We start from the raw sequence: 20,876 nt of genomic DNA, 5'->3' as shown, positions 1-20,876 counted from the left end.
AGATTTCATGATTGTCATTTCTGCTGTATATTTTACTTTGATTTTTTTTTAATATTTCAGTATAGATTAACATAATCTTTCATGTTATTATTTATTTATTTATTTATTTATTTATTTATTTATTTATTTATTTATACTACTGACCTGTAGTTCCAACTCGTTTATTTCTTTTTTGATTTTTTTTTTTTTTTTGACACAGGGTCTTGCTATACAGACCAGGCTGACATCATATTAGCAATTAGAATTTCACTCCAGTGCTGGAATTTCACACCCAACTAAACATTCAAACTTAAGGAATCAATCCTAGGACTCTCAGTAAGGAGCATGGCTCAGTTAACAATATCATGCCAGTTTCTTCATTTTGATCAAAGTATCATAGTGTGTACCCTGCTGGCATGTCTCTGGATGATTACAGGGACATTTTGGATTTTGCTGCAGATCCAAATTATTTCAGGATAAAAAGTTGAACAACAGCAACAAGGAAATAAACAATCCAAGGAGATCTCTATCTTCCCAGGCTACTGTAAAGCAATTAGCTTCATCAGGCTGCCCTGCCCAGAGGGTCCTTGTGACACCTTGACTGGAAAGAAGCAGCTAGAAGGGTGTGAAATGTCAGATTTGAGTCTTTACCTGAACTTCCAGGATAGTAAGGCTGCTGCATGTTTATGGGAACTTTTAGCCTGAGGAGGATGGTAGATGTCATTGTTGGAAGGAACAGTGAAAACTGCAGAGAACTTCACTGAGACCTGGAGCAGACAGGCCTTGAGGCCCCTCACCTTCAGCACTGGAGCTTTCCTTCCACTGTAGGTAGAGCTTTTCTGCATTTTGGTTTCCCAAATAACCTACATGGAGGCTTAATATAAATGATAAATACTCAGCCGATAACTCAGGCTTGTTACTAACTAACTCTTATACTTAAATTAACCCCATATTTCTTATGTATTTTTACCATGTGACTTGGTACCTTTTCTCAGTATGACATGCCCATTTTGTTTCTCTGTATCTCTTGGAGACTCTCTTAACTCTACATTACTTCATCTCAGCATCCTTAGTTTGGTCACCCCAACGATACTTCCTGCCTGGCTATTGGCCAATCAACATTTTATTAGAGCAATTCGAGTAACAAAACTTTATAGTCTACAAGAGAATTATTCCACAACAGTTCTGTCAACACCAGGTCAGGAATGTTTGTCTGAACTCTATGGTAAACTTTACTATAACCAAATTGCTCCAGCCCAGCAGGGGATGCTGGTATAGAAATCTATTATAGAATAAACATGTGAAACAGTCTTCCTAGAGCAGCCCAGTTACTTTTCCTTTTCACTGAAGAGTTTTATGTCAAGTTCAGCTCACAGCTGAGCAGTAATGACATCAGTATGTCATAGAAGGCAGGAGAGAGACACAGGGATGGTCATAGCAATGATGCTTGTAACAGCACATGTTGGCAGCATGCTAAATGTCTACCTGTGGGAAACTAAGTAAATGTGATATATCCATGATATAAATCATGAGCCTGATTGATCAACCCAGTGTAGAATACTATCAGCCACAATGCTACTGAGAAAATCAAGGTGTAGATTCACACACACTTCTGTTTGTGCAAATAAAAGGGAAAAATCAGTAGCCATCTTGAGAGATGCTTCCCCATCCTCTCCTCCAAAGGTATTTGTTGACCAGCAGTTTTAGAAGTGACCAGAAGTTGAACTTACAAGGCTGGGACAATAAATCTATGTATCCTGGACTTGGCAAAACAAGATATGAGGAGTAATGGGCTCAACTGACAAGAAGTTGAACTCAGGGGAGAGTAGAACTGGAACAATAAATCTGAATGTATGTATTCTGGGTTCAACAAAAGCAGGACATAGGGAGTAAAAATTTATGTATCTATAGATACCCTGAATCCTGTTAGCCATCAGTAACCTCATGCTTATAGTTCAGCCAGTAACTTCATAGAACTACCTCACACCTAGCCCCCTCATCCAATCCCAAGCTGCAAGTAAACCTTTCCTATATAAACCCCTTAAAGTGAGTGCTCGGGGCCACCTGCTGTATTGGATGTTGAACTCTAACCAAGCTTGCTTGTTTTGTTATTAAAAACCTCTATGTGCTTGCATCAGATATTGGCTCTGTGGTGGTCTTGCTTGAGGGTCTTACAACCTGGGCACAACACACACAATGTCAGGGAACAGCAATGTGTGGAAACATTTTAATGTTTGGACTCAAAATGAGCAGAATGGAATGGGAAGAGTTTGGAACGGGAGTCATGACTTCACACATGTTCATAGATGAGTACATATAGATTTAGTGAAATGAATTAATGCTAAACATTAAAACAACCCCAGTAGTTTGACATGCACAAGCTTCTTAAAACAACCCCAGTAGTTTGACATGCACAAGCTTCTTATTTGTCGAGGTTTTTGTTCACTGTATTGGGGTGATTCGGTCACCCTTTCCTTGGCTAATGAACAGACAACTAGCTCAGAACCCCAACAGATGGGCCATTTTCCTGGGGGAACAATGCCCATTTTTTTCCTGAGTGTTGATTCCATTAGCTCTGCCTTTTAACTTTAAAGAGCTGTTAGGAATTCTGTTGGAGGACCATGATTCTAAAAGTGGGGGGTGGGGAGTCAAGGACACACAACACAAACACAAGTTCCCATGTTCCACCTCAGACCAATGGAGGCAGACATTTTAGGGAATGAGCACAGGTTGCCCAGGCTGGTCTCAAACTCACTGAAGTTCTGCCACAGATTCCTCAGTACAGGGATTAAAGGTATAAGTCATCACTTTCTGACCTGTCAGTTTCTTTTTGGAGAGAAGATTTCATCACTCAGGCTAGCCTAGAACTTGTTCCATAGTTCAGTCTGGTCCCTAATTCAGATCTTCCTGTCTCCACCTGCCAAGCTCCAGGATTAGAGGCATGTGCAATCATAGTAAGTGTTTGAACAGGACTCTCTTCTGCTGCTTCTGCTGCCTCTGAAGTCAGAGAATCATTGGCACAGTCAATCCTCCTCCCAACAGGGCAGCCATAGTTTCCTCTTTTATTCTGTGAGCCATTACCAACAGAAATGGACCCTCTCCCTCACATCTTGCCCTCCTTTCCTCTCTGTGTAGGGTCTTTGGAAGATGCATTTGTAGCAGAGTTCGTCGGTAAGAATGCATATCTGCCCTGCAGCTACACCGTACCTGCCCTTGAGACACCTGTGCCTATGTGCTGGGACAAGGGACCCTGTCTCTTTTCACAGTTGTCAATTGGGGTCTCAGATGATGAAAGAAAGGTGACATATCAGAAATCCAGCAGATAGCAGCTAAAGGGGAATTTCCTCAAAGGAGATGTGTCCCTGACCATAGAGAATGTGACTCTAGATGACCATGGGTCCTACTGCTACAGGGTACAATTCCCTGGTCTAGGGAATGATCAAAAATTAGACCTGGAATTAGCCACCACACCAGGTGAGTAGACATTTCCATGTCCTTTTTGTCTGTAAGAATCACCCTTGGGTCATGATATCATAATAAACATAAGGATTATTATCACCTCTGACTTCCCTAGCTGCAGTCCTGGAGTAGAATAAGAAGAACTGGGATAAGAGGCCTCACCTGTGAAGGCCAGTGATGTACCTTCCATGTGTTTTCATACTCAAGGATGCAGTCTAGAGAAGGAGAGGGAAGGCCTAGACCAGAGGTTCAAGACCATGTCTGATCCTTAGATCATATGGAGAGTGTCATAAGGACAAGTGCTCAGGCTCCGCCCTCCAAACAGGAGCGTCATCGTCTCCACAGTTACAGTCTGAATTCTCCTTTTACACAGCTCCTCCCCAGGTGTAGCCAGCACTGGGAACCCCTGGGTTGAACAAGTTTGTGGTGGGTGTATATGTGGTCATGTTCTCTTGTTTTAAGATTATAGTACATGGACTAGCAATGTACTGAAGGAGTAGATTGATGACCTTGCACACAACAGACTGGGATTAAAGATGTATACCACAATGCTTGTCCAACCAAGCCCTTTTGATAATAGTGGGATGAGGAAAAGATACTATGTGTTAGGATTCCTTGTAGGCAGACTTTTCTATCCCACCAGCTGCTCCCCAAATAACCACACAGAGACTTAATATTAATTTTAAATTCTCAGCCAATATCTTAGGGTTGTTTCTGGCTAGCTCTTATAACTTAATTTAACCCATTACTATTAATCTGTGTGCCACCCAAGGCTGTTTTACCTCATGTACATACTTCCCACCCTGTTCACTCTGCATCTCATGGCATCTCCTCAGACCGCCCCCCCACACACACACACACACTTCTCAACATCCTCCTATTCTGGCTTTCCTGCACAATCTCCTTCTGCCCAGCTATAGACCAGTCATCTCTTTACTAACCAATGAGAGTAATACATATTTACAGTGTGCAAAGGTTGCTCCACAGCAATTCCTCATTAGTCTTTTACCTTCTTTGGGTCTCTGACTTTTCATCCTTCCAAGGGTGATCACACAAACCTTTGGGTTTCCTGTTTCAGAAAAAGGCCCCACTGCCTTAAAAATAATTTTGAATATCCACATGATATACCACATAAAATGTGGTCATTTGATTTAAAACACTAGTCAATTATCCATGTCTTATTGTTGTGTGAATCTTCCTGGAGTAATCACTTGAGCTCAGCAAAGGTGGAAGACAGGAGATGGCACTAAAGACCCAAAGTCAGGATGGCCCCCACAAGGCTCCCATGCCGGCTCCAGTTGGTGTTCTCATTTTTTCCACTTTTGTTTTATTGAAAATAGTCTTTCCCATACAATTGATTCTGAGTACTGTTCCCCTCCCCCAACTCCTCCCAGATCCTCCCCATTTCTCCTGCTATTCAAATCCATACCATTTCTTTCTCTCTCATTAGAAAACAACCAGATATTTAAAGAATAATTATAAAATAGTACAAATTGGGCAGGCAAATAAGCGAGCATTTACACAAGCATATGTGACAGTCAGCAGGTTGTCAAGGTCAATGACCCATTGCTTCAGCTGTTTCTCCAGATCATGGTGTTGCAGGTAACAAATGAAGTCATTCTTGGCAAATAGTACAAACTGTACTTTAGGTAAATTCAATAAATCAATAAATCAGTATTAAATTTGGCCCTTTCTACCTTATCTCATATCATTATTTAAATCTTTTAAATGTATTACACTTTATTGAGTGTACATGTGCATTCATGGTTGTGTGTGTGCATGGATGTGTGTGTGCACGTGCAGGCGTGTGTGTGTGTGTGTGTGTGTGTGTGTGTGTACAGTTGCCATGGAGGGTATGTAGAGATAAGAAGACAATTAGGGGGAGCCAGCACTCAGGAGGCAGAAAACTGATATAGAAATTAATATCCCCTTACAAATTGGCTCTTGTCGACAATGCAACTGGCAATGAAGCTACCAATACCATAATATTTGTTAACTCTTAACAAAACCAAACATTTCATTGATTTTGACCAAGTGATTCACTATGAAAGAGCTTTTTCTTTATGAAATAAATTAAATATAAAAATGGCCTGGAGAAAATTATAAATTTGGAATTCTGAATGAAACCAGTGATAGTCCCAAACCCGGTCACCCCTGGAACAGGACTTCTCTCAGGCAGAGATCCTGGGTCCTGCTCCCCCTTCCCCCTTCATGTCTGCATTGTCTCCTTCCAGCACCTAATTCAGAGTCCAGTGGGTGAGGACAGGACACTGAGCACCAAGTCAGACTGCAGTGGAAACAGCACTAATGAACTCAGTCCGAGGTCCATTTTTTCTTCCCTGATGTCTGCCTGGTCCATTCTCACCAAGGCAACCTCTCCTGACATGAAACACCCATCCTTATCCTACGATCACTATATAACGGTGCATCATGTTTCATATTTCATGAGCCATTCAAAAGCATGCACACCTCTAGGCTCCTTTCTGTTTATCTACCAGAGAAATTAAAACCTGCAGTTCCCATGACTAAAGTCCTTTTGCGGAAGGTGAGGAAAAGAACATTTTGAGTTACAAAAACAAACAAACAAACAAAAAAACCCATAACCATGAAGTACTTCTAAATTAAGTTTTCCCACCCACATACACACACTTTTAGTTTTTTTTCTTTTTCTATTTTTAAATCCTATCTCTCTCTTCTTGATGCTTTTAGTAACTAAGGATAGTTATTTCCTGCATTACCAATAATTGTCTCTCATGACACAAGACTTATGGGGTCTAAAGAACACAAGAAATTCTAAAGTGTTTGTGTTTGAGTGAACACTCTCCAGAGTGGGGGAAGACAAAGTACCTTATTTACAACGACTGTGCATATGAACAGCTAGAGGGCCACCCTCTTTCATTATTGCCGGCAACTGGGAAAACCAGAAGAACTGACATAGAAAATGACCCTGCAGCTTAAAGGGTGTCCAGCATGGCGGTACCCCATTACTTTCATCTCCAGTCTTGGAATGATGTCATCTTAGAGGGCAACTGGGAGTCAGTCCTGGGAGGAAGATTGTCTTCAATAACGTAGTCTATATCTTTGGCTTGGGGTTGCACTATGCTTTCAAAAGCTTTCTTCTTATAATCATGGAAGACAATTGAACCACAGCGAGAGCTGCTGAAAAAGAGTAAGAAGATCACTTTTTGGGTCCGAGCAGAGTATTCATTTATGATTCAGCAAGACTGGGTATTCAGGAGGGCAGGAGCCCCATCCACAAAAACTGTAATAGGGAATGAATAGCACCACACAAAAACCTGATAGTAAAGTCATAGAAACACTTGCTTAATAAACATCAGACAAACTAAGAAACATCAAAACAAAATCAGTTCACATTGACATCAATCTGGATACTCGTGTAATAGAACACAAGAACAGAATGCCTAAAAAGACAGATACCTTACACCACACCAACCACAACACCTCCCACCAAATAATAAATAAATTCTTGTTTAAAAAAAGAAATGGTTTTGAAATCTGCGTAGCATCTGCACACTCTAACACTAACACAGATGGGGAAATATGTAAAGCTTCAAAGCAGGGCCTTTCCACAGGGGCTGGTGGTCAAGAAATGGCTACAAAGCTACAGTACATCGCACACTCACATACATCACATGCACAAAAACATCAGGCACGAAAGGGAAAGGAACTAATTTGGGGAGAGAGCTGCTGGTGTCTGTGGACCATCCTTTCCCCTTTAGCTGAGGGAGGGGCTTTTACTCTGGTAGTCACGGTGGCTGCTGTGTGAGCTTCCTACAGCTCATGAAGCAGCAAATCAGAGAAGAAAACAGACTGAATAACTCATGAGCAGTGTTTTGACAGAGTGGAGTTTTGTCCTTTACGCAAAGACCACCTCTGCTACTGAAATGTAGAGCCAATGGTCATCTCTACTACTGAAATGTAGAGCCAATGGCCACCTCTACTACTGAAATGTAGAGCCAATGGCCACCTCTACTACTGAAATGCAAATCCAGTCAGCCCCATGAGGAACACCTGAGAAGAGAATTACAAAGAAGAGGGAACAAAGCTTTTCTTTGGGTGGGTCAGTAGCACATGAACAAACACAGAAACAACTTAGGATCAGAAAGCTCAGATGAGCCAATGTGAAAACTGACAGAAAATGGTTATTGGCTATTTTGTTTTGATATTCATTTTTGTATTGTTGTGGGTTTTATCTGTTTTCTTTCTTTATTTCTTTGAAAGAAAGAGAGAGAACATAACATAGGGAGAGTGGGGAAGTGGCATGATCTGAGAGGAGTTGGTTGGTGGAAAGGAACATGACCAAAATGTATTATATGGAAAAAATTAATAAAAAAATAAAAAGGGGAAGGAATGGGAGAAAGAGGAGGAGAAAAGGAAAAGAAAGAAAGGAACAAGGAGAAATCCACAAGATTACAAGTTCCAAAGCAGTGGACACAAGCCAAGACAACTTACACTTCTGGCTTCCTCTTCTTTCTCATGTGTCTGCACTCTGAAATGGAGTGGGGGGAGTTAGGAGGAGTGGAAAGGGAAATTGAACATGTCATCAAAACATTCATGATATTTTCTTCTAATCAAGGGTATTGTTTTTAATTGAACAATTCCCCAGCAACCATGGGAGGCTCATTCATTTCTGTATCCCACAGGAAGTTTTTTCTAAGCATTTCTGATTTGATGCCTTCACCTAGATAGCATTCCTATGTGCTAGAGTGGCATTGATAAATCCTTTCACTGAAAGAAATAGAATCTAGGGTTTTAAATTGGCTGCTGGAGAATAAGCTAAAAATGGACTCTTCAAGTGACCTGAGATACAAGATCTTACTAATGGTTTCTTCCATCAAGAACCTTTTAAAAAATGTCACTAAGCACTATACTGGCCTTGGCTCCTCCCATAATGTTGCTCAGGAAGTGTGCACCACGCACCACTTATTCCTCACTCTCCACTTCCTGTCAAAGACCTTTAGATTCCCAGTAGCCACCCTCCCTCAGGGAGAATAAACAACTTCAGGCTATGAAACTGAACATATTTGTAGTATTTTATGCAACTTATATTCCCCTCTTTTAGGCATTATCCTATTATTCTAGTCTAATCTACCCATGACCTGTGATCCTTCTGTATGAAACATGCAAATGGTTGACACATGTATTCTTCTTCCCAGGTTTCTACCCAGTCATGTTAAACAGGTCAGTAACAGGCTCACGTGTGGCATCTTGAAAATCAATGGCTGACATTCTTATACAGGGAATGGACTACACAGACAGAAACACCTTGTACACTCCCACAAACCCTGCAGGAAAGGGCCATGCAGGCCTGAGTGCTAGTCAAGTGTTAGTCATTCACTTTTCCCTCCGATGTCTTATTTGCCTCTTCTATTAAATTTGTTCCAGAACATTCAGTAGTATCATCTTCATGGGAACAAAACCAGATCTGCAGGCTAGGAGAGAACACACCAAAGGTCTCACAATGCTCTCTTGCCTACCAAACTCAACCCTGTGCAAAAAACTCTTGTTCCATAATATTTTATTTCTCTTTCTTTAAAAATTTATTCTTTCTGTGTGTCTCTCTGTCTCTGTCTCTGTGTGTTTGTGTGTGTGTGTGTTTGTATGCATATTCATGCACCCTTGTGTGTCTGTGTGATTATGTACTCTAGAGAGAAAGTGTCTGCTAAATCTAGAGGTATCCCATGGGGATGTAGTTACAGCCCATTGTGAGACACCCACCCAGGAGCTGGGATGGATCTCATATTCTTTTTAAGATCACTCAAGTTCCTAAGGGCTGAACCATCTCTTCAGCCACAAATTAATTTTCCTTATGGTAAATGTAAATTTAATTTTTCTCTTGAGGTGGCCAACAATTGAAACATAAAAAATTAGAATATAGAACTATAGAAACAGAAGACTAAGAAGTTCAATACTGACCTCAGTTACACTGTAAGTTCAATGCTAGCCTAGGATATATAAGACAGACTGTATCTAACACTCTAAAGGAAACAAACCAAACAAACAATGATACTTAAGAAAAGAAACACGGGGAGCTGGAGAGATGGTTCAGAGGTTAAGAGCACTGGCTGCTCTTCCAGAGGTCCTGAGTTCGATTCCCAGCAACCATATGGTGGCTCACAACCATCTGTAATGAGATCTGGTGCCCTCTTCTGGCCTACAGGCATACATGCAGGCAGAACACTGTATTCATAATAAATAAATAAACCTTTTAAAAAAAAAAGAAAAAAAAAAGAAAAGAGCTCTTTCGGAGAGGTAGGACCACCACAGGAGGAAGGGTAAGGTTTTTAGCTCTTAGCTATTGCTCTGACCTCTTGGCTTTCATTTTTGCATTGGTTCTGTGTTTCTTATTGAATAAGATGATTACTTCTACAAACTTCCATCCTGGAGAGCGCCTTTTCCTGGGACTGGAGAGATGGCCCTGAGGTTGAGAGCCCAGGCTGTTCTTGTGGAGCACCCAGGTTTAGTTCCTGGTACCCATGTGGTACCTCAACCACTTCTAACTCCCCAGTTTCAGGATCTGATGCCCTCCAAGGGCAACATACAATACATGTGGTCAACTTACCTACAAGCAGGCAAAACACTCAGACATGTAAAAAAAATCTAAAAATATTAAAAAAAAAAGAAAGAAAAAGAAAAGAAACACCAGTGTTTAAGCTTTACAAGTTATATGAAACAGGAATCGTGATGATACTGTAACAGTGCTCACTGAGCATGCCCCAAGTGTTAGAAATGATCTCAGTGCACAGTAGGTCCTAACACATCCCTGGGATCAAGAAGGAACTGCAATATGTGTCTTGGATTTGGGAAACACAGAGGAGTCATGTGAAATGTGAACCCCATGGCATGTGGAGTTACTGGAAGGCAGTCAGAGTGGCTGAGAATCCTTGTTCTAGTTCCTTGGTCTGGGAAACCCACATGAAACATACTGTCTTCTAGCAAAGGGCTAAAGAAGACAGAGGAAGTGCCATCTTGAAAGAAATGTGGGAAGACTCCATTGGCAAGAAGAGCTGTGGAGTAAGCATTTTCCTAGGGTCAAAATCTATGCTCAGACTTCATTCTCTCTAGTCACTGCACTGCTTTATAGGGCCAGTCTCAGGAGAATCCGAAGCCAAGCTCTGAGCACTCAGAGACAGGCACAGGACCTCTTTGCTTTAAAGTTGAAGGCCCAGCAGGACCCCCACTTTGCTCGGTGGATTTAAAGAGGCTTTGCACTATGCTACAAAAAGATTTTGCTCTGCCAACCTTCCTTGGATTTTGTGATCATTAATCAGGGAGAAGCACTCCCAGTGCTAACACCGAAAGCTCGATAGAGTTACTCACTTATGATCATCAGGATGCTCGTGAGAAGCAGCAGCACAACAGACACGGAGATGCCGATATAGAGGCCCTTGGTGTGGATCTTCAGGGGGTTTGGTGTGGGGACCACTTCCTAAGGAAACATCAATCATTGATGAGGCACCAAATGAGATGAGCAGAAAACACATCCTGGACCTCAACCTAGACTTTTCTCTCCATTTTCTGTGGCTACTCTAAAATATGCAAGTAAGTGGGAGTGTGCACCTGGACTCCCAGTATTTGAGAGGCAGAGGCAGAAGACCATCTGAGAGTTCCAAGACAGTCTGGTCTACACAGCAGTTCTGGGACAGCCAGGGCCACATGGAGAGATCATGTGTTTAAATAAAATAGAACATGCCAGTAAACTCAAACAACCTGAACTGGTACTAAGTTGTGCAATGCTAGACAATGCAAACTTCAAAGTGTCTAGAAGGATGAAAATGTTTTCTATGTGGTTTGAGGTGACAATATGATTGCATATATTGTGAGTGATTATTTCTGCATCAATATTCTCTAGGTTGTTCCTCTATTGAGAAAAACAATGTCACTTCTCTAAGTCAATGCTCTGAGGTTCCCATCATGTGCTTAGTTCCTGAACCTGGTCTTTCCTCACAGATCCTAACTGTAACAGGCAATTCTGGATTCTACTTTTTTTTTTTTGAAATAGGGTCTCACTTCTCACTATGTATGTAGTAGCCACAGCTAACTAACACAGATTGACCAGACTCTGCCTATGTCTGCCTGCAATTAAAACCATGGTCCACCATGCCTGATAAGATCTACATCCTTTATTTTTTTTTAAATACTCAGAAGTGGCTACTCCTGGATGCAGCCTGGTTAACACCATGTGATCAGACAGAAATGCAGAATCTCCCCTAGTGCCCTGGTGCAGGTGAAGAGGGATTAGCACATACTGAATAAGCAGGAGACAGGCTGGGCAGCAGGTGAGGCCCCTCTAATAGCTTAGCACTCATCTACCAACCCTAAACAGAGCCCATGGGATGGGTTTTACGGCAGGGAAGTGGAGAAATAGAGACCAGGTCTTTGCCCCTGTATGAATGAGCCTCATCTCTGGAGTCACAATCCCAGCTCCTCTGCCTAGTCAGGGAGACTATGGACAAGTTAGTTAAGCTCTGTGAGCACTGTCTCTATGTCCTCAAACATGTTCAGCTGGAAGGGGAATTCTCGGGTGCTTCTTGACAAACACTGTGGGGATATAAAGTATGTTCGTTGTTTTTGAGACAGGGTCTCCTGTATCCTAGGCTGGCCTGGCATTCACTATGCAGCCAATATGATGGACTTCTGATCCTCCTGCCTACATATTCTGAGTGCCTGGATCACAGGCAGGTCCATAATGCCCACGTGAACATTTACTTCATTTCATTTTCCTAATTATGAATGGCAGCAATGGCTATCCTTTGGAAGTTGACCTACAGGTTCAAGATGTAGGATGATGTTGCTAGGCATGGAAGTGCACACCTGTAATCCCAGGACTTGAGAAGTAGAGACCCGAGGTCCCAGAGTTCATGATCCTTCTCAACTTCATAGAGAATTCAAGGCCAGCCTGGTCTCCGGGAGCCCCTGTCTCAAAAACAAACAAACTAAAAACCTAGACACAAGCACACAAATGTATCTCTGTGCACTGTTCTCAATGCACCTAGAGCCAGACTGACAGCTTCAGAGTCCTGATGTTGCTATTTCTTATTTTGAATTTAATTCTAAAGTATTTCTCCTTGCTGGTAAAGATGACTCTACTGCAGTTAACCAAGCTCAGCTCAGGTACAACTTCACCATGCAGGGTTGTGTTAAAAACAGCACAAGTCTGCTCAATTAGAAATACTCTCAACATGGCATGATGGTTTCTAATATTGCACCAGAATATACAAATGTATGTTAATTTACTCCCCTCTATTAACTCATTCTTTTCTGCCTTAACTTTTAACCATAGAAAATCAGTTTGTTTCTCTCTGTGACCTCACCTCCTTCTTTGCTTTGTATAATATCATTTATTGGGTATCTCTAACAAACTTTCTTCTGAACACCCCTTTTTTGAGTCAAAATCTTCTCTTCTTTTTAATGTATTTATTATCATGCACTTAATACTGTCTTTGTCTTTGTGGGATTATTGAGACATGGTCTCACTGTGTAACTCAAGCTGACCGGGTAGTCGAGGCTATCCTGAAACTTGGTATCTCCTGTGTCATCTTCCTGAATCCTATGATGAAGGAAAAAACAACTATGCTTGACTCACTTTCTCTTCTTCTAATTCTTCTTCTTCTTTTGAGACAAAAGTCTGTGAACTAAATTGATTTACAAAGTCTTTAAATGCAACATGATTCCAGGAATACAGACAAGTGAATCTCACTATTAACACAGGGAGGGATATGCTTACAGTGTGATTATTCCAAGGGCGGTGTGAAGATGTCACAGTGTCGGTGTAAACTGCTAAAAAAAAAAAATTACTTGTCATTAGAAAAATGTTGTACTTTCATTATAGTCATTACCCATATTCATTCCCACTTCTATGGTGGATTTAAAGTTAAATAGCATGATCAAAAACTCTAAGAATGCATAGCATCACACTAAACATTAGTATTTTGTGAAATTTCTTGTACATCTTAACCTTTCTGTTCTGGACTCATCTAAAATTCTCTTTCTCTCTTTGAAAAAATACAAGTACATACCCAAGCTTATCTACAAATTTAGGTGAAGCAGAGAACTCAATGGTGGAACAGTTTAAGGTGCCACCTCGTCTACACTTGCATAGGAGCTGAGGACAGTAAGTGCACAAAAGCTACATTCACATTCATGAGTCTACTCAGAGTGAATGGAACTACCATGACATCAGTAATAATGTGCTCTCACCTAATGTCACTGAACATCAACTTGGATCAAAGTATCACCCGGAAACCAATGTGTCTCATGTGATGTAAGAATTAGGATTTTGTGTGGTAGGAGAGTCACTGAACTCTAGATACATATCAGGGTGTTTCTGAGACATCTGTTTTTGGAACAGATTATATCGTTTATGCTTTCTAAATCTGTATGTCAAATACAGAATTCTCATTCTGCTGAGTAACTGCAATAAACAAATGCCTTACACCCTAATCTTGAACTCCTCAATTCAACTTTATTCACTAAAAAGCACATATCAGGTGATAATACACTTGTAATTTTAGCAAATGACAGACATCTCTGCTGGCAATGCACACACAGTACCCACACAATGAGTAGAAATGCTCTAGATCTATGGAAGTCCCAATTACTGCAAAAACTTTTGTTGCCCAGCATGAGTGAAGTTGGATGACTCAGCCCTCCTTGTTCACGCATTACTGCACTTATATTTAATCATTGGGAGCTCATTTCCAAGGAGCCAAAGGCAATGACTAGGTTTAGGCAACATCTATAGTCTAAGCTGTTTGTGAGCGAGGATCTTCCAGGTATAGGAAGAGTAAGTGACTCAGTAAGGAAGGTAAAATTTGAGTTCAACACTGGCAGGCATGATGGTAACCACCTTTTATCACTAGAGGTAGAGACAGGAAGATCTCTGTGACTTCAGGGCAAGCTTGGTCTACATAATGAGTTCATACCAGTGAAGTTGAGATCCTGTCTCAACAAAATCAAATCCAACTAATACTACTCCAGCCAGTCACATGACAATGTGTAAATTATCATTAAAAATAAAAACAAAAATGTATTTTTGCATTTTCCTGCTTCACAAATAAATTAAAAGATCCTTGAAGCAAAACTTTAGAAAGCACCAACTGTCCCTAAAAAGGGAGATTTATGGATTCTTCTCCAGTGAGAATTTGAATACAGGACAAACCTTCCAAACATAAATCTCAGAGCAGGAGGTCTGACCCTGGACTCAGAAGAACCAGCTTCTGACCCAAGTGAACAGGGATAGAGTCTGAGCCACTTTCTGTTTCTGTAACTTCCACCATGAACTTTCTGACTCTAAGTTCTTGTCACTATAAAATAGGGACAGGTCACAGCTATGCAGGACACAAGTGTCTGAGAATTAAGTGCTACATCATAGAACATGTAGCATGCATCCTGATGCTTAGGAAATGCTAAATGTTAGCTTCACTGCACTATGGCCTCAGCTGAATGGAGGAATTTCAAAATGGATGTAAAGGGTCAAAAGTCTCCCTACTCTGGCCCTAGTCCTCAGTAATCTCTGCTCCCCCTTTCTTAAATCAGAAAATCATGCCCCACTGAGGAAGATTCTCATCACCTAAATCTGTCTAATAGTGAATCCCCGAGGAATCTGATACAGAGAAATGGGTGTCTTCCATGGTCAAGCTCTTACATGCTGAGAGTGCATTTAAGACTGTAAAATCACAGACCCTGTGAAGCTGTTGTTTAGGACCCAGTTGAGAATGGTTCACCTATATTATATTTCTGACTTGATTCAGTGGCCTGTGTTTCCTCTCATGAGAAGAACTCAGAACCCTGAAACACATGAGTTTTACCTGGTTTGGGAGTCTGTGTGTGCACTGGTGTTGGTGGAGTAGAGGCAGAGATTCTGGTTGATGTTGGAGCATTTGGGGGTCTTGTTGAAGTAATTGTGTATTTTGTGGTAGTTGCGGGTCTCATTGAAGTAGTTACGAATTTTGTGGTAGTTTCGGGTTTCCTTGCAGTAGGTGTGGATTTTGTGGTTGTTGAGGCTGTTCTTGGAGTAGTTATGGGCTTTATGGTAGTTGGGGGTCTCCTTGGAGTTGTTGTTGGTTTTGTGATAGTTGAGGGTCTTCTTGGAGTAGCTGTGGATCTTGTGGTTATTGTGGGTCTCCTTGAAGTAGTTATAGGTTTCATGATAGTTGCTGGTCTCCTTGAAGTAGTCATGGACTTTGTGGCTGTTGGGGATCTCCTTAGAGTAGTTGTGGGGTTTATGGCAATTAAAAGTCTTTTTGGAATAGTTATGGATTTTGTGGCTGTTGAGGGGCTCCTTGGAGTAGTTGTAGATTTTGTGGTAGTTGAGGGTCTTCTTGAAGTGGGTGTGGGTTTTATGGGGTGTGTTGAGTTTGTGGTTGTTGTTGGTTTCTTTGGAGTAATTCTGGGTCTCCTTGGAGTAGTTCTGGGTTTCCTTAGAGTTGCTATGGGACTCGTTGGAGTAGGTCTGGGTCTATTGATAGGTTTGAATCCACCTGTAAGTCTCCCTGAAGAACTTGTTGAAACTCCTGAATTAGAAATCAATGTGAAAGTAAGGGTCAGCCAAGCAAGAAGAAAGAAGAGCCTTCACTCCACCCACTCTCTAGCACACCAGGGAGAGGCTGTCCCCAGGCAGAGGCTCGTCTCCTGCACTTCTGTTCTTTGTCATTGACCAACTAGGATGGGGCAGGACAGGGCACTGAAAATAGGCTCATCAATAGGAAGCAGCTGCACAGACAACATAGAGCTGAGAACAGAGCCCAAGTTCCTACTGACACATGCTCTAATTGATAGGGGTCAGATCCTCAGATCTCTCTAAGCATCTCTGTGAGACTGAGAGAGTATGGGGGCTGGGACTGATTGTCTTCCTCTCAGTGGTGACTGACTTCACCCACAGACTCCATGTTCAGCATGTTTAATACAGTCAGTCCTGAGAGGACACACCACACAGTGCTGCATCATACCTGAAGGCTAAGTAGGCAGTTGGCCTATGAGGGATCTCATGCATGACCCAACATTAAGGATTTGCACATTTGGGTAGAGAGTGGAAAGAGTCATCTGTGTTTTCTTCTAATCTGAGAGAAACAGGGTGAATAACCCTTATCCAAAAATGCTCAGTGCCCAGAGTTTCAGAATTTGGATATTTCTGAAAATTTTATAATATGTGCATATGGTTTATGATGGGGGCTCAAGCATATATTTAAATATATATATATATATATATATGCACCATTCATAAGTATATACTTTACATTCATAACTTACAAGTAGATTATAAACTCTTGATAATTCTGTGTATGAATGGTATTGAATTTACCAGGCAATGCCTAAGAAATTTCAATCTTCAAACACTGCAGATTTGGGATTTGGGGACAAGGCATTCAACCTGTAAATTCTCAAATCAGAAAATCAGAAGTGCTGTGTGAATCCAAACAGCTTACTGATGGTCTGAGAGTGCACAGAAAGCCAATACTGGAATTAAAGAAGGCAGTGCTTGAAAGGAAACAGTCAGGGAGGACTCCAGCAGGAGTACACACTGATTTTTGTCAGCTGTGGAGGTTTCCCTACGTGCAGCTTCCTTCGATCCTAAATCTGCTATCTACAAAGTAAGACCAGGAACTGGGATCAATGCCTTTGAAAACTTTTTTTTAGAGGATGTAATATAATTTGAAAGCCAGTGGAAGTAGAATGCAGTCCACTTTTAATATTTAAAAATATGTGTATCCACTTATTTCTCTCTCTCTCTCTCTCTCTCTCTCTCTCTCTCTCTCTCTCTCTCTCTCTCTCTCTCTCTCTCTCTCTCTCCCTCCCCTTTCTTTCTCTAAAGAATAAAATCCCCTGAAAAACCAAACAAGTAACTTGCACATTTGAAACTCCTCATAAGGCATGTGTGTATGTGTATGTTTGTGTGTAACTGTGTGTGTGTAACTGTGTGTGTGTGTGTGTGTGTGTGTGTGTGTGTGTGTGTGTGTGTGTTCACTTGCAAGACATAAGCAAGGCAACAAGGCACACTTACCTGGTTGAACTTGCAGTGAGGTGGTCAGTCTCTGTACACCATTCCATCCCTTCATTTCCACCCGACAGCAGTAGAGACCACTGTCACTCTCAGTGACATTCTCTATCGTCAAGGACACATCTCCTCGAAGAAGCTGCCCCTTCAGCTGGTAGCGATTGTTTGTTCGATAGTAGATTCTGTGGCCATCAGTCCAGATAAGTGTTTGTCCACATTTGTCAGAAGCACATGCCCCTCGGCCCCAACACATGGATGAGAGTCCGTTAGACACTGGGTAAGTACACGGCAGTGTCACAGGGTGACCCATCACTCCATGCACTTGTGGGAAAGAATCCACGGCAGCTGTGATCAAAAGGTGGAATTGGAGAATGAGCACTCAACAGTTTCCTACAATTGATTCTACTTCTTCGTTTCTTTCCCATTTTCCTTTTTTGGCTGCAAATTAAACCTGGGGCATGAGAGGTAAGTGCTCTATCACTGTGCTCCAGCACCAGCTCCTCTGCATTTTTCTTTGTAGAGTTTTCATAGCTTAACCTTTTCACTCTAAACAATTTTCTGTTAGCTTATTCTTCTTCAGTGTGATTATGTAATGGTCATGTGTGTGGATAAAGCAACTTACTGCACTGTATTATATTCACACTGTATCTTTTTAATTCTTTTTATATTTATTTCCTTTTCTTTCTCTCCTTCCTTTCTTCATTTTCTTTCCTTCCATCTTTCTTTTTCTTCCTTCCTTCTTCCTCTCTTCCTCTCTTTCTCTCTCTCTCTCTCTCTCTCTCCCTCTCTCTCTCTCTCTCTCTCATTCTTTTTTCTTTTTGTGACAGAGCTCACTTTCTCACAGGCCTAGAACTCTCTATGTAGAATAGGCTAGCACGAAACTCATAGAGATCCACCTAACTCTACCTTCTGACTGCCAAGATTAAAGGCATTCACTACCATGCCTGACCTGTTGGTTGATTTTTTGTAGCCCAGGCTGGCTCATACTTACTATCCTCCTGTCTCAGAATCCTAAGAAATGGGACTGCAAGCATGTACCACTGACATTAGCTCTAACTCATAACATTTTAAAACTGCTTTCCCAGAAGCTGTGCATGATGATGGGTGCCTGTTAAACTGGAATTCAAAAGTAAAGTCAGGAAACTAGTGAATTCAAGACCAACCTGAGCTTATGAGGCTACGTCTCAACACCCCCTTCAACTCCCCTCAGTGCTACTGACATTGAAATCACGGACTTTAGCCACCTCTCCTGTACAAAGAGCAGGGCCCAGGTTTCGTTTCCAGCATTGTGACAGAACTTTACCTACCAACTTCAATATCAGTTTTCAGAATGGCTTTTGTTTACTCACATGGTTTTCATTGGTTTTTTGAGACAAGGTCTTGCTATGTAACCCTTGCCTGGCTTCAGTATTTAGTACTCTGTGTGTAGAACAGGCTGCCTGAATTCACAGAGATCTGCCTGCCTCCACCTCCCCAGTGCTGGTATTAAAGATTTGATCTGGAGGAGGTGGGAATGGGGGGTGGGCTGGGGGGAGGGGGAGGAGAGGGGGAGAACAGGGGAATCTGTGGCTATTATGTGGAACTGAATGGTGTTGTAAAATTAAATAATAATAATAATAATAATAATAATAATAATAATAATAAAAGATGTGCACCAACAGGGCAAGCTCAGAGTAGCTTTTGTAATGCCATCAGGTGACTGGGGCTTTAGATTCAGTTCTTTTAAAATTAAGAAAAAAAAAAACTAAACAAGGATCCCATCTTATATGTTGGTAACATTCCAGAAACTGAACAACATTCACTAATAAAGTGAGACCACAAAATCAGAATGTTAGATCAAGAACTAAACCATGCAATTTTTAAATCTAAAATAGTAATTTTAATATGTATCTTTTGAGATGATAGATTGAAATCCCTATTATCAATTGCTTCCAAGTAAGGGATGAGATCTGAGGGCTGAAGATGCAGCTAAAGGGTACCATGCTCACCTCACCCATGAGAGCCCCTGGGTTGGATCCCAGCACAGCAACAAACAGATAAGCAAACAGCACAAAACTATGAACTTCAAGACTCACTAACTAGTCACTTGTCTTCAAGCCTAGGCCGTGAGTGTGGGACACGATCTGAGAAAGCACGTTTCTTGTTCTATAAAACGAGTATGTAATGGGTGTGTATTTCTCACTGAATCACTCATTACTTGATTTTTGCCTGATACTTTTTAGGACCACAAACATAATACACATTATAATAAAACTGTAGAAATTATGAAAAGAATTAATGACCTTCCACAATCCCACTTCCTAGAGATTAGATTGTAAAGTTAGAATGTGTACCAGATGGAGGGGCTCACACCTATAATCTCAGCTCTTGGGAAGTAGGGACAGAAGGATCAGAAGTTTGAGATCATTCTTAGCTGTCTATTATGTCTGGGGGCAGCCAAGACTATCTTGGAACGGTCTTATAAAATTTAGCATGTATCTCACTTTTTTTCTCTATATCACAGAATGTGTTCAGTGATATAGAACACTAATTATCTTTAATTAAATAACTGAAGATGAGGGGTTTTTTTTAAAGAGCATATAAGCCAAATGAATGTTAGGTTGCCCTTTCATGTCTCTTCTTCAACCCTCATGTATTAAATACAGCATGTATGCCTCTTACATAACAATCTTGTCTTATATTTTAATTTGGATAGGTTAAGAAATTTCTTTGGGGCTAAAATTTCATCCTGGTTCTTTGCTGTAACACGCAGGGTACGAAGTTCTCTTCTGAACCTCTGTCCTCCTAGTCATCCCCCAGTTCACCTCTCACTTACCTGGGAGAAGGAGTAAGAGGCCTGAAATGAGGACTTGAGGATGCATCATGATGTTGACCTGAAGGACAATGAGAAGACACTCTGGTTGGTTGTGGCCCTCATCTCATGGAATCTGAGCAGGTCTTAATTCTCAGAAGGCAACTTGTCTCTGCCCCCTAGTGGGGTGAATTATGTGGGCCTGCTCTGCTGGCAATGAGAGAAACCCATAACCAAAAGATTCATCTAGGGCTCTGAAAATTCCCCATAGTGGAGAGCTCTGTGACTTCCCATGGACAAGGAAAGCTGCCCCGCCCCCCAAATAGCCTCTTCTTCCCAGTCCTTCCCCACATAAGGCCATCAATCTCACCACTGGTCTTGGCACAAAAAGCTGGCAGACAGAGAAAACTTGAAGGCGGAGATAAGAGTGGGTTACCTCCCTCGAGAGAACCCTAAGCAAGGACCAGTCTTCCAATGGAAGTGCACTTGGCCTCTGGTGGACTCAGGGCTGTTCCTGCTCAGCAGCCACAGTGGTTGGTCCCTAAGCCCCAATCAAGTCCATTATTAGTATCCATGGACAAAGAAGAATGGAAGTATTGTGTCTACACACATTGTCCCATACAGACAAGA

At 41.5% G+C, this 20,876-nt stretch overlaps 1 protein-coding gene across 1 annotated transcript; it reads right to left on the bottom strand.

The window, feature by feature from the left end:
- Nucleotides 1-6,428: 6,428 nt before the first annotated feature.
- Nucleotides 6,429-20,319, bottom strand: LOC102922933 (hepatitis A virus cellular receptor 1 homolog). Its single transcript, XM_006991612.1, has 6 exons — nt 20,271-20,319; nt 17,462-17,800; nt 13,187-13,236; nt 10,780-10,888; nt 7,912-7,948; nt 6,429-6,597 (listed from the first exon to the last, which is right to left on the bottom strand). Exons 1-6 carry the CDS (start codon nt 20,317-20,319, stop codon nt 6,429-6,431), a joined length of 753 nt encoding a protein of 250 aa, XP_006991674.1.
- Nucleotides 20,320-20,876: the final 557 nt, after the last annotated feature.

This window comes from Peromyscus maniculatus, chromosome 8, assembly GCF_049852395.1.
Source record: "Peromyscus maniculatus bairdii isolate BWxNUB_F1_BW_parent chromosome 8, HU_Pman_BW_mat_3.1, whole genome shotgun sequence".
In the NCBI taxonomy this organism is placed as follows: Eukaryota; Metazoa; Chordata; class Mammalia; order Rodentia; family Cricetidae; genus Peromyscus; species Peromyscus maniculatus.
This window is presented reverse-complemented; position numbering and strand designations above follow the sequence as displayed.

Excerpts from the sequence above, each read along its gene's own strand:
- LOC102922933 (XM_006991612.1), bottom strand. The coding sequence starts at position 20,319 with ATGATGCATCCTCAAGTCCTCATTTCAGGCCTCTTACTCCTTCTCCCA. Across the intron at positions 17,801-20,270 it reads CCTCTTACTCCTTCTCCCAG|CTGCCGTGGATTCTTTCCCA; the intron begins GTAAGTGAGAGG and ends TTTTGATCACAG. Across the intron at positions 10,889-13,186 it reads GCCCTTGGAATAATCACACT|GAAGTGGTCCCCACACCAAA; the intron begins GTAAGCATATCC and ends ATGTTTCCTTAG.